Source organism: Gopherus flavomarginatus, chromosome 4 (genome assembly GCF_025201925.1).
Source record: "Gopherus flavomarginatus isolate rGopFla2 chromosome 4, rGopFla2.mat.asm, whole genome shotgun sequence".
Taxonomy (NCBI): Eukaryota; Metazoa; Chordata; order Testudines; family Testudinidae; genus Gopherus; species Gopherus flavomarginatus.
The window spans coordinates 140,531,386-140,545,518 of NC_066620.1; the positions used below are offsets into that span (position 1 = coordinate 140,531,386).

The 14,133-nt window shown below is 37.3% G+C and overlaps 1 protein-coding gene across 4 annotated transcripts in view; it reads left to right on the plus strand.

Moving 5' to 3' along the window:
• Positions 1–13,854, plus strand: part of ASCC3 (activating signal cointegrator 1 complex subunit 3) — a 579,719-nt gene extending 565,865 nt beyond the window's left edge. For all 4 annotated transcript variants that reach the window (XM_050949220.1, XM_050949219.1, XM_050949221.1 and 1 more), the window contains 5 exons: positions 2,959–3,110; positions 4,174–4,336; positions 10,416–10,625; positions 12,500–12,675; positions 12,771–13,854. In XM_050949220.1, coding sequence (XP_050805177.1) covers positions 2,959–3,110; positions 4,174–4,336; positions 10,416–10,625; positions 12,500–12,675; positions 12,771–12,918 — 849 coding nt within the window. In that variant the 3' untranslated portion in view covers positions 12,919–13,854. The remainder of the gene's footprint in view (positions 1–2,958; positions 3,111–4,173; positions 4,337–10,415; positions 10,626–12,499; positions 12,676–12,770) is intronic.
• Positions 13,855–14,133: the final 279 nt, after the last annotated feature.

Consider the following 14,133-nt stretch of genomic DNA (forward strand, 5'->3'; position numbering starts at 1 on the left):
GTGTGCATGAGGGTGGCACAGTCATCAACATACTCAAGATTGGTAATAATAGTCCTGATTACCTTAGTTTTAGAATGAGAACACCACATGTTAAAGACCTGCGAATTTGCACATCTGTCTCACAAGTCCAAGTGCAAGACGACCAACACACAGCCACCGCCTGCATGCAGATTTGTGACTATGGACTCCCAGAGATTGCTACTCCTGGCCCTATCACCACAGGACTTTTAGTGTGAGATGTTAACACCCTTGGCAGAGGCCTACATATGAAATCTTTTAATGTGGGTGAGCCAGTGCACCTGCAGCAGCCTTAGGAAACTTAGCAGGAAGGAGGTCTGGACCCAGTAGAAGGGAAGTCTGAGAAACCAGAGGTCTCCGTCTTGCTGCAGCCCTCATTTGCCTTCACAGCCACAGAGAACTGACAGGTCCTCAAATACACCTGTTCCGCCATTGGGGTCTGTTAACACAATAGACAAGCTAATTAGGTATCACTTTGTTGCCCATGTACGTTAGCTATTGCGAATTGGGGGGTGAGACAAGTGCATAGGTAAAGATTAAGTAAGAGTAGCAACAAGAAGAAAAGAGAGAAGGAAAGGAAGAAAGAAGAGTGGGAAAAGTGAAGTGGCCATTAGAGGTATGACTGTCTGGGGAGAGCGTTTGATGTAGCTACCCTTTGATAAGTGAGAGTTACAGGCTAAGACATACTTTGTACAATCTGCAAGCAGGAAAATTATTAATTTACCAGTAAGTTGATTTTTGAAATGTCAGTCTTCTCCTTGATAAATACTGACGGTATTTCCTCCTTCCATATGACTAGAAATGTGTGTGTAAACAAACACACTGGCTCATAGGCTGTCTGGTTAATCCTTTCAAATTTGGTTTCCAGCATCATCAGACTTTCTATAGCAAAAATATGCAAATCAGCTTGGGGGTTCTTATGAGAAGATCATAACAGTGTCAACGTTGATAGCTTTGCCTTTACGGGTATATTTATAGGGCAAATGGAAACATTTCAGACTTACTCCCCCAAAAGATTCCTAGCATGCAGAAGATTAACTGCAGGACACATTCCCACATCTTTCATGAGAAATGGGGCAAAACCTAGGCCATTCAGGGCAACATTTTAAATATTTTTATATATGTCAGTGATTCTATCACCCTGGTCTGGAATAAAACCTGTTGAAATTGCAATGTAATCTACTAATGTAAGATGTGTGTCTGACCATGACTGAAATCAACTTGTGTGTTTTTAAACTCAGCATTTCTCCGGAATCAGAGTAATTTAATTGAAATAGCTCAGCAAGTGTAAATAACTCCTTTGTTTAAAGAAGATTTCACTGTTTAGTTTGCCTTAAGTAAATGCTGCCTTTTGTTTGTCTGTAAAACATTTGATTAAATGTACAGGCTAATATACACAGCTCCTCATTATTCCACTAGTGGGCTGTAAAATGAGCTAGAAGTATTGCAAGTAAGTACACTCTTGAGGAAGCATCAAACAATGTCATTTGTCTTGAAAAAACACAAATATGTCTGAGGCATGTTCTTTAAAAGGAGCCTGCAGGATTCTAGTATCAAAACTAAGAATCTAAATTTAAAAAATGTATGGGAACTGTCCAGTACTAGCAGACATTCCAAATTAAAATGATTACTGAACATTCCTGCTCTTTTTTTAAACAATTTTCCAAATTTTTAATGGAATTTCAAATTTCTTACCTAATTGTTGCTTTTGAAAATACATCTTTACATGAAAGTAGCACAAAGGATCTGATGATGTTGTTGTTGTTTTTTGTTGTTGTTTTAAGTGTTTCTGCAGTTTGCAAACCAATAAAGGTATTTTAGCAAAATCCATTACCAACTGAAATGTCCCAGTAAATTCTAATAATTGTTGTAATGTACTGTGCACAGTGTGGAAACTGTATTACATATTTAAATATTTGTATTCACTATAAGTGTTATATTGAAACTAAACAGTCCTATTTTGACTGTGTTCTTTTGAGTTCTCAGGTACTCTTTTGGTCCAACAAGAAAAAACTTAGGCACACCGTTACAAAGACTTACACATATGCTTAATTTACGTGTTGTGAGCAGTTTCACTGACGTGAGTGGGACTGCTCACTGTGCATAAAGTTAAGCACAAGTACCCATCTTTGCAGAATTGGTCCTCAGTCATGCTACTTACACATACATTCTATTTTGATTTCCAGTTTCTATTAAAAAATCAACTAAATAAAAATTAGAAATGGGCCTGGAAATTAGTAATGGCCCATTTATAGTATTGAGAGGCAATGTTGTCTGAATGAAGAGGTGGTTAGGAGTCAGGAATCTTCTGAGCTTAAATCCCAGTTCTGACACTGACTTTTAGCAAGTCATTTTACCTCTGGCCTTCATTTTCGTCATCCATGAAATGGAACTAATACTAGTAGCTAATGCAATGAACTATCATTAAATACTCATTTTGGGGACAAACTTCTAATATTCATTTAATTTATTTGAATTAGAAGTGTTTTCAGTAATTCTGCAAGTGTACAAACTCTTTCTTTTACAGAAACTTTCAAAAACAATATTGAATTTAGCTGTAACTTTTCATCCCTTTGAAGCAAATCCTTAGATGTGTACCTTACAGACAATGCTTGGACTGTACTCTAAGTCGCATTCAAGGCTGCCCTAGTGCCCCAAACCAGTGATGTGTTTTTAAAGGCAAACTTGGAAATGGAGCACTGCTGTTACATTTTGGGATACATTTTAGTGATGATTTAGCACCTAATCCAACTCTCATTAAAGTCAATAGAAAGACTTCCATTGACTTCAATAGGAGGTGAGTTAGACTCACAGTCAAATTTTATGTGCAGTAAGTCCCTGTACATTTAACATTAAAGAAACGTCATTAGTTTGTATCTAGAACACGAAAGAAGAGGTAGTTGCAACTGTATTCCTGTATTTAATGTCTTGTTTGTTTAGGCAATGCTGGATGTTGCAGCAAACCAGGGTTGGTTAGTGACTGCTCTGAATATAACCAGTCTGGTGCAGATGATTATCCAAGGCCGATGGAAACATGACTCTTCCCTGCTTACTTTGCCCAATGTAGAACAACACCATCTTCACCTTTTTAGGTATGTAATTATTCAAAATGTTTATAGTTCTTTCCGACTCTTCATTTTCTCATATTGATTGTCATTGTGTCCTGGAATGTTAATAATATAGCAGAAGCTAAGCCCATCCCACTCCTGCTATTTCTCTCCCAACAACTTGTTTCTTTTTGTTTGTTTGTTTTAATTATTTATAAGTTCACCCACCTCTGCAGAGTTCATTAAATAGTTCAGGCAACCCTGGATTGTATTTTAAAGGAGGGTGATTTAAGACAGTGAAACAAAGGATGATTTTTTTTGAAGGATTCCCAGTTCCACCAAATCTAACTCTGTTTATATATTGCATCTTTACTTTGGTCCACCGTAAAAGTATACCCATACATGGCCTATCTCAACTTTTCCATGCAGTACTGTACATCAAACTGATGTACTGCACAGGTAATGTAATAATTAACACAATGCAAAAATAAATTACTGGTATTTAGTATCAGAGGTCAGTGTTGAGTCTTAATATCAAAGTAAAGAAAACAAATATTCAGTATCTCCAAAGAATTTCCTTTGTAGAAAATACTTTCTAAATAACTATACGAATGAGAATTTGAGTCTTCTGTATCAATTGAGGCTGCTTATCATACTGATAAGACTACTGCTCCTGTTTTACTCAGATTGGGGTTTTCCTATATATAAAGTGTAAATTGTAAACTGAAAATTATTAATGTTAAAGATTTTATTGAACAGTGAATATCTCTTTTCTGTTTATTAAAGAAGAATGGTAACTGTTTAATGATCTTTGACCCTGGGCTACCACACAATTGGTGTCACAATTGATGCCATTTTTAAATACTGTGTCCAGTGGCAGTTCCGACAGTCTTAATCAAACTTTCAGATTCTAGTATTTATAATTGATTAAGAAGAAAGATGCTTCATTCTCATCATGCAAACTTTCAAGACAATAATCTGAGCAAAGAGGGTCAAGCACGTCTATGTAATTTCTGTCTTTCTTTCTTCTAACCACCCTTTGCAAATCTCTCTCTGTATAATAATTTGTTCATTCCACACTGGAAATATGTTTTGTTGTCTTTATCAGGAAGTGGAACCAAGAAAAAAGGAAGGGCTTGTGTGGAGTTTACCATGGAGGTTACCAAGGACCTATTGAGTGTCTTCCTGAATTGATCGCTGTCTCTGAAGGAAAAGAAAACATTTTTGCTTCCATTGTAGACCGTGACTTGCAAGCTGTACACATTACACAGGTAATGCTTTCTAGAATGATTTCAGAGTTCATTGTAAATGTGATTGGGAAGGAAAAGTTGATGGGAGAAGCAAATATCACATTATTTTCTTTCCAAAAATGCATATAAACTGCAACACATTGGTACTCTAATTTAAAGAAAGACCTCATTTTACAAGGGTTTCTTTCCACCTACCCATCCCCCTTCTTTTCTAGTTATTTTGCCCCCTTCCTGTTATCCAGCAACACCAATATGGTTCATAGCTGATGTTAATGCTGCTCCTTGGCCTGTTGGAGGTCTTTCCCTAGAACATTCAATCTGCTGATAGTTACCCACCTTTTTTGTAGGCAGCTATGCAGTAAGAATACATGCATTACAAATATCATTGTAGCTGGTTCCTGGAATATTCTTTCAAACAGAATATTTTTTGGGAATATAGTTGCTAGAAGATCCAATGTTCAGTTTCTGTTTGGAAGAGGAAAAGCATATATGTTTTCCCCTCTTCTCAGAGAGAAAAAACTTTAGTCTCAAAGTATTTAAGATACTATTGCTTTAAGCTGTTTCCAGTCTAAAGCATAGCAGCATACCATAGTATTCATCACATGAGTGTATTGATTGCAAATACACACATAAAGGAAGAAAACATCAAAAATGTGTGTTGTGGATTTTTTAAAAAATCTTTATAATTGAAAGTGAAATACTGAACTTGACTGTTCAGATTCTGTTAAATCTAACACTGGCATGCAAACAAAAAGGAAAGTATTTAAATGTCCATAACAGACATCTGCATTTCTAACTAAATTACCATCAAAATTTTGAATAAAAGAAAGTTATTTAAATCAAAACAAGGCCTCTTTTAACAACAACAGATTTCTAACATAATACACATTGATTTCAGTCCAAGTTTCAGATGTGATGAAAAAATAGAACATTGTTATAATTAATTCAGGGAGAACTCAGAAGTAAACTTACTTAATTTATTTGCATAAATTGCCATTCTGTTATCTTTAAAAGCAAATGCAAATTGGCTCTGTCTGATATGATGATGGTTATTTGGCTCAAAAGTGCTTCAATTTGCGTAGCAATCTGGTGTCGTCTCTGCAGTGAGGCGATCCCAGGTAACATACAAATCCTGAATTATTCCAGAAATTAGTATGTTTAAAGCATCAATTTAAGTGCTAATTGCAGTAGTAATGAGAAAAAGCAGTACTACTGTGAGATTTGCATCTACTGCCCCATCAGTATGCCTGGAACGGCTGCTGACTGGCAGAGGATTTAGCTGCTAATTAAATAATTGTATGCATGGCAGTGTTCTCATCTGATTCAATAGATGAAGATTAATCCTCAGATAAATATGTTTGGCTGGTATTGAAATGTCTTAGCAGTTTCTTCAAAAATAACTTGTGTATGTGATGTGTACATACCGAGTGTGTGGGGAAGGAGATGTAAATATAGATACGTATAGAGAGGGGATATATGATGTGTTACAGTGTAAAGGAAAAGTTTCAGTCACATGAGTTTGGGATGGCCACATAACTCATGTATGATAGAAGTGTGACCGAATCATGCAGGCCATCTCAAATATTGGCTGATAAAACCTTTATCCTGTATCATTATGTATTCTTTACATACAACACGTCTTTCACAGAACAACTATTTCAGAAACGGTTTAGTGATTTTTGGGGTTTCTTAATTCTATTGGGATAATTTTTGGCACTCCATCTGTAAAGTCAAGTGTCTTAGTTATGCACAGGGGTCAAAGGAAAAGAAAAAATACTAATTGTACAACACTTCTTAAAAAGACCAAAAATTCATTTTCTAAACATAAAAATATGACAAATTTAAAGTTTGATATCTTGGAACCATCCAGGGTTCAAAGCAAATGATAAGTGTACCATGTGGAAGCCTAGAATATTCCCTTTCCAGTGGTACAAAGCTCTTGCTTCTGGCCAGGATGGATTCTGAGTTCATAATAGCACTGAAACCTGCCATTAATGCAGAACCAAATAGTGACCAGCCTGAGCTTTAGATGAGTGAAATTTTGGGGGGAAGGGAAGAGGAAGAAAACTCTACATCTTGGGAAAAAGAAGAAGATTGATAATTTTTAAATGGCAGCTCTTGAAGCTGGATTTGAAATGCTAGAATAAATCCTGGAGATAAGGATTATTGGTAAAAGTGCCAGTGATGACATCAAAGGTTCATGAAAAATTACAGTACAATTTTTTATGTGGTTATCACTGTCATATATGGGGTAAGTGCATGTGTTAGTGGGTGCAGGTATTGTACATGTGCATATATACACACACAAATATACATGTTTGTCATATGTATATATAATATATGTGTAAAAGTGTGTGTAATTTTGCATAGCAAAAAACAAAGTAAAATTTTCAAAAGCATATGAGTGACTTAGGAGCCTAAGTTCCATTTTGAAAAGTGATTTATGCACTTAGGATCCTGAGTCTCATTGAAAGTCCTAAGTGCCTAAATCTCTTTTGAAAATTGGACTTCTATTTCACTTAGACACTTTTGAAAATGGGACCTATTAGCTGTACAGAATAGATCTGAATGTTAGCTAATGCCAAAAATATTTTTTCTAATGAAAAATGATACTCCACCAGACAAAAAGAAGAGTTGCCTTGTTAACACCAGATGAGAGAGATAGAAAAGCAAGTGATTTCTCAATTCATATCAAAAGTATCTACTCCACAACCTAGTATTAGCTACCTTCAGTCTGGAATTTATTTTTTTATGGCCCTGTCCCCCCTTTTTAGCAACCACCACTTGGTATTTTTCTTGAGCATTATTTGAATCTCTTCACATCACATGACTGACACAGATGGCATGCTACAGTTGACAATTATCTCAATGATCTAGGAGCTAATCTTGTCTAGAACAGAGAATTTTCAAAACCGTACCACAGGTCATAACTTCAGAAAGAAAAATTGGTCTTTAGGCCTGGAGATTGAGTGTACTAAATCTACGTTGGCGTTAGTTCAGTTTTTCACTCAGTGCTATTTTGTTACAATATGCTACTGTCTGCACAGTAAAGGTATGGAACTTAGATTACCATACAGTAACCTCTGACAAAATCAAAAACGTGGTCAAGTCACACGGTATATGCAGGATCAACCTTTGTTCCTGAACCATAATACAGCTCTGCAAAGTTCCAAGCAGTAACACAGTTAAAACAAGATTTCTACAGAATTGTTTGGATTGAGCTGGAAACCTTTTTAACCATATTGTAATGAGGTCCTTGAACACAGTAGTTTTAACATGCAAATGAGACTTCATGTGTAATTAAATGGTAGGATGCTTGGTTAGTAAGTGTCAGCATATCTTCACTGACGACAATGGAGCTATGATGATTTACCCTAGCTGAGGGTCTAGCTCAGTAGGTCTAAAATGTGTCTACAAATAAAAAATAAAGCAGAAAGCCATCACATGTGGGGCTGAAGGAGCACTTCCTTCACCCACACAGTTTGCATGTCCCTAGTACCAGTTCAAAGTAGCGGGATGCTGGGGAGAGAAAACTGAGAGACTGTTGCAGATTCATGAAGTGATAAGAGGAAGACTTGAGTGTCTTTAGGAGGACTGTAAGGACAAGAAAGCTTCTTGGGGATGGATGCAAGAAAACCTTAAGTATGACTAACTCTGAATAAGCATTTGAACTTTTGAATAATTATTTGAACTGATCCTCTGAACTCTCTGAGGTTAGCCTGTCACTAATTAGCACTGCATGGATTCACTCGTTTTGGATTATGTTGAGGAAGTTTAATTCAGACCTTAATTATACTAATTTTTAGTGGCTTATAAGAAAAAAATAGTTTAATCCGGAGTAGTAAGGATTTTTCCTTTTGTTCAGAAATACCATAATCTTGGTGAAGCATGTATAGTACACTTGAGGAAGAAAGCATTTTCTGGAATGATCTTGAGTTATATCATTTAAAATACATCAGACTTATTAATAACGTAATAAGTTCAAAGTGTACATGAATGTGTAGTATACACCATCAAGTATCAGAGGGGTAGCCATGTTAGTCTGGATCTGTAAAAGCAGCAAAGAATCCTGTGGCACCTTATAGACTAACAGACGTTTTGGAGCATGAGCTTTCGTGGGTGAATACCCACTTCTTCAGATGCATGTGGTGGAAATATCCAGGGGCAGGTATATATATGCTAGCAAGCAAGCTAGAGATAACGAGGTCAGTTCAGTCAGGGAGGATGAGGCCCTGTTCTAGTAGTTGAGGTGTGAAAACCAAGAGAGGAGAAACTGGTTCTGTAGTTGGCAAGCCATTCACAGTCCTTGTTCAATCCTGAGCTGATGGTGTCAAATTTGCAGATGAACTGAAGCTCAGCAGTTTCTCTTTGAAGTCTGGTCCTGAAGTTTTTTTGCTGCAGGATGGCCACCTTAAGGTCTGCTATAGTGTGGCCAGGGAGGTTGAAGTGCTCTCCTACAGGTTTTTGTATATTGCCATTCCTAATGTCTGATTTGTGTCCGTTTATCCTTTTCTGTAGAGACTGTCCAGTTTGGCCGATGTACATAGCAGAGGGGCATTGCTGGCATATGATGACGTATATTACATTGGTGGATGTGCAGGTGAATGAACCAGTGATGGTGTGGCTGATCTGGTTAGGTCCTGTGGTGGTGTTGCTGGTGTAGATATGTGGGCAGAGTTGGCATCGAGGTTAGTTGCATGGATTGGTTCCTGAGCTAGAGTTATTATGGTGCGGTGTGCAGTTACTGGTGATGAGCAGCAAAAAAACTTCAGGACCAGACTTCAAAGAGAAACTGCTGAGCTTCAGTTCATCTGCAAATTTGACACCATCAGCTCAGGATTGAACAACGACTGTGAATGGCTTGCCAACTACAGAACCAGTTTCTCCTCTCTTGGGTTTCACACCTCAACTACTAGAACAGGGTCTCATCCTCCCTGATTGAACTGACCTCGTTATCTCTAGCTTGCTTGTGTCATAACCTAGTCCCAGATTTGGACCTTAGCGTCCAAAATGTGGGGGTTAGCATGAAAACCTCCAAGCTTAGTTACTAGCTTGGACCTGGTACTGCTGCCACCACCCAAAAAAATTAGAGTGTTTTGGGGCACTCTGGTCCCCCCAAAACCTTCCCTGGGGACCCCAAGACCCAAATCCCTTGAGTCTCACAACAAAGGGAAATAAACCTTTTCCCTTCCCCCCTCCAGGTGCTCCTGGAGAGATACACAGAAGCAACCTCTGTGAATCTAAGCAGAGGGAGTCCACCCTCTCTAATTCCAGTCCTGGAAACAAAAACCCTTCCCTCTTCACCCAGAGGGAATGCAAAGTCAGGCTAGTAAATCTAACACACACAGATCTCCCCCTGACTTCTTCCTCCCACCAATTACCTGGTGAGCTGGAGACTCAATTCCCTGGAATTCCTCACTAAAGAAAAACTCCAACAGGTCTTAAAAAGAAAGCTTTATATAAAAAGAAAGAAAAATACATACAAATGGTCTCTCTGTATTAAGGTGACAAATACAGGGTCAATTGCTTAAAAGAAATATGAATAAACAGCCTTATTCAAAAAGAATACAATTCAAAGCACTCCAGCAACTATATCCATGTAAATACAAAGAAAACAATAGAAACATTACTGTCTTACTATATTTGTACTCACAACTTGTAAACAGAAGATTAGAAAGCAGGAAACAGAAATCCTCTCATAGCCGAGAGAGATAGATTCAAGACAAAGGACTCACACCCAAAACTTCCCTCCACCCAGATCTGAAAAAAGTCTGGTTTCCTGATTGGTCCTCTGGTCAGGTGTTTCAGGAACTTCTTTCCAGGTGTAAGAACATTAACCCTTAGCTATCTGTTTATGACAGCTTGCTAGCATATATATACCTGCCCCTGGATATTTCCACCACATGCATCTGAAGAAGTGGGTATTCACCCACGAAAGCTCATGCTCCAAAACGTCTGTTAGTCTATAAGGTGCCACAGGATTCTTTGCTAGTATACACCATGACATTTTTACGGTTATGACAGCAGAATGCAGTTTAGAGGTTTGTGTTGTAGCTGAAACTGAACTTCGTCATTTTGTTCATGATCTGTTATTCCACAGGCTTGGAATTTCTTGTCCCATTTGCCAGTTATAGATGTTAGTTTGAGCATCAAAGGATGTTGGGATGAGTCATCTCAGGAGCAGGATGAGCTGCCTATCCCTACTTTGGCAACAGATGCGCGAGATGACAAAAAGTGGATCAAGTTACATGCTGATCAAGAATATGTCCTCCAGATAAATTTGCAGAGAGTCCAGATGAGGCATCACAAGGTAGAGTATTCATAATTTTCATTCTGTAATGCACCAGCTTCTGATATTCAGCCACTCAGTTACTGGAAGTATAATGTACCATACAGTAAGTTTCTGTTGGACTATTAACGCTTTCATATAAATCATTAGTTCTGTGTTAGGTTCTTTGGCAGCCTGTCTCAAAGACAGGAAATGTTAGTAGTGAGGCTGGTAATTTTTCCAGAACTGTAGGATAATGGCTCGAATATATGGAATATTTTATTTGTTTGGTTTTACCTCGTTAATTGGTTGAAAATCCTAAATGAATCAATATTTTCTACATTTTTCTGACATTTGGATTAGTAACTTGATTTCCTAGGGTCATAATAACTGTGTTTAGTTTTGTTTTTAAAGCATTATGATCCTTTGCTAAGTATTTCACTATTTTTCTGTAATGTGCTTAATAAAAAATTAACTTGCTTTCCATTTTAGTCCCTACTTTGGATTCTCCTTGTGAGCTTCCTCTCTCCATAACAAACATACAATGATGTCACTAAACTTCATTAGGCTTTGCCTCTTCCTTTTTACTCACTTACTCTACATTTACTAAAGTGTTCTGCACTCTTTGAAAATCAGGTCCTTTGAACTAATCTGAAGTTTGACACACAGAAATTGAGGTACCAAAATCATTCAGCACTTTTGAAAATACAAGCCATTTTCTTTTGGCTTTAAATCTCATACCCAAAAGCAGAGCAGAAGATTAAGTGGTGCTGTAGCCCTTCCATCATGATTCGCTTTGCAGTTGTAGAATATCTGCATCCATCCATGTACCATCAGTGAGTTCAACATCTAGGAGAGCCTGAACCTTCAGACTCTCAAGACATTTTTTAAGTAAATGCTAAATAGTTGGACACCAGGGGTGAAATTCTAGCCCCATTGAAGTCAATGGCAAAACTCCCATTGACTTAAATGGGGCCAGGATTTCACTCTAGTTTTCTTTTGCTAATTATTTTGGGGCAGGGGGAATAATGCAGTTGTAAAATAAAATGATTAGCAAAATTATTGTTCATAGTATATGAGCAAAATAGTTCTTGAGTTTTCCTTTAGGAAAATTTGAGACAACTTTGTTCTTGTCACTTTAAGTGTAAAAGAAGATTAACAGAGGCATATATTTTAACATCAGGGTTGGGTTTATAATAGTATTAGAAGTTAACTTTCATTCATGCAAGAATTACTTAAAAAAAAAAAAAAAGAAAAAAAAAAGCCCTGACTGCAATGGCAGCATGATCAGTCTTTGTTTGAAGCTTCATTGCTCTGTTAGTGCTTTTTCTTCCCCCCCCGTGGACCTTTAGTAAAACCTTTCCATCTACAATACACTAAATGAATGCTGATTGAGTGTGCATCATTATTAGTACATTCAACTTTCAGCAATAAAGTCGCTGTCTTAAAGAATCACTGAAATAATCTTCCGTTTTGCTACATCAACCTAAAATAAAGACTGCAAGTACTGTCATTGTCTTTATATTAATCTGGAACAATGTTGATTGATATTATTTACCGATGCTAGGAATACAATTAGCCATTCTTCAGAAAATAGCGTTCACTGTGTTTTAGATTAAATTATCAAAAGGAGCAGATTTTTCATTCGTAATTTGATTTGATTAGAAAATAGAGAAACCTATGCAATAATATTTGGAATAATATTTTGTTTTCTGTTGTGTATGTTCCTGTAGCTCACATTTTTTTCAAAAGGCTTTGTCTAGAAAACTGATAAAAGTGTTCTAGTTCTGCTTCAGTTCTAGTTCTCTGTGCGAACTTATCATCTTGTCCTTTATGGTGTGGTTACCATACAAAGACAAATGATGGTTTGGTTTGGAGATTCCCAGTTGCATTAACTTGTATTTTCTGCCTAACAGGGAAGGCAAGACAGTAAAGCAGTTGCTCCTCGATTCCCCAAAGCCAAAGACGAAGGGTGGTTTTTAATATTGGGGGAAGTGGATAAAAAAGAACTCATTGCCCTGAAAAGAGTTGGATATGTCAGATATCGAAATGCTGTCTCGGTTGCTTTTTATACTCCGGAAACTCCTGGAAAGTAAGATGAGCTTTGACTTAAAATTATCCAAATGTTTAAAATTAAATGTTGACTTCTTTGAAAAAGAAACTGATGCTGTTGCTATGATATTTTAGGTATATCTACACATTGTATCTCATGAGTGACAGTTATCTTGGCATGGACCAACAGTATGACATTTATCTGAATATCAAACCACCCAGCATCTCAGCACAGATCAGCACTGAGGTCTCTGAAGCTGTGAGTCACTTGGCTCTGAAGTAATGTTACCTGAACAATCCGTTTGAAGGAAATGGTCTTGAAACCTAGATGTTCAGTCATTCTGGACAAGAGAGAAATTATATTTGCCTTAGTCAAATCAACTTCTAACCTCAAGACACCTAGGAAATTGAAAGTGACTGCTGTATTGACTCTACTAACACAGAGTTAGCCACAGTGGCCTTAGCCTTTTACAAAGTTTTGCCTTTTATTGTTCCATCTTTGTACGATTCTTAAAATGTAAAATTGATCTGTTGTATTATTAATGTAAATGCCATAACTGTATGTTGGCAGATCAAAATAAGAAAATAGCTATTTTAATTTCTATACATTTAGTGCTATAGTCTTCATTTGAACATGATTAATGTGTAGCCACTCTGTTGGTATTGTTTAAATGGTCTTTTTTTCTTAATTTATGAGGAGAATTAAAAACTTGAGCTAAGAACTGAGAGAAAACATTGCTGATACATGATAGTGTATAAAAGGACATATCTGTAAGAAATTTGTTCCACTAGACTTTTCAATGTAAGATGTATAGGATATTTCAGGGGTCGGCAACCTTCGGCATGTGCCCCATCAAGGTAATCCACTGGCAGGCAGCGAGATAGTTTGTTTATGTTGACCATCCGCAGGCACGGACCCTCGCAGCTCACAGTGGCTGCAGTTCACCATTCCTGGCCAATGGGAGCTGCAGGAAGCTTCCTGCAACTCCCATAGGCTGGAAACGGCAAACCACGGCCACTGCAGATAGTCAACATAAACAAAATGTCTCGCTGCCCGCCAGCGGAATACCGTAATGGGCCGCCTGCCAAAGGTTGCCGACCCCTGGAATATATAGTGATAAAACTCAACTCTTGAACATACCCTATGTTTTGAAGGTGGTGAACATTTTCAAATACTTATGTTCATTATACATTTAATAAATCTGCTTGTGAAATCATGCCCAATCAAGCTGTTGATTTCATAATGAACAAACATACAAATACAGGGCTTATGGATAGAAATGTCTCTTTTCACATTAATGTACCGATTTCCTGAATGTTAATGTCTTTCTGAATGAAGAATGAGTCACTGAGCTGCTCATTAGTTACTTTCTTTTGCCAATCTAGTGTAAAGCAGTCACTGCAGCTTACAAAAATAAATGATGGACACAACACCCCCAAAGGCAAATAGAATCTCATCTAGGTTTGTAAATAAAATACCTTGTTAAAAAGTGTTAAG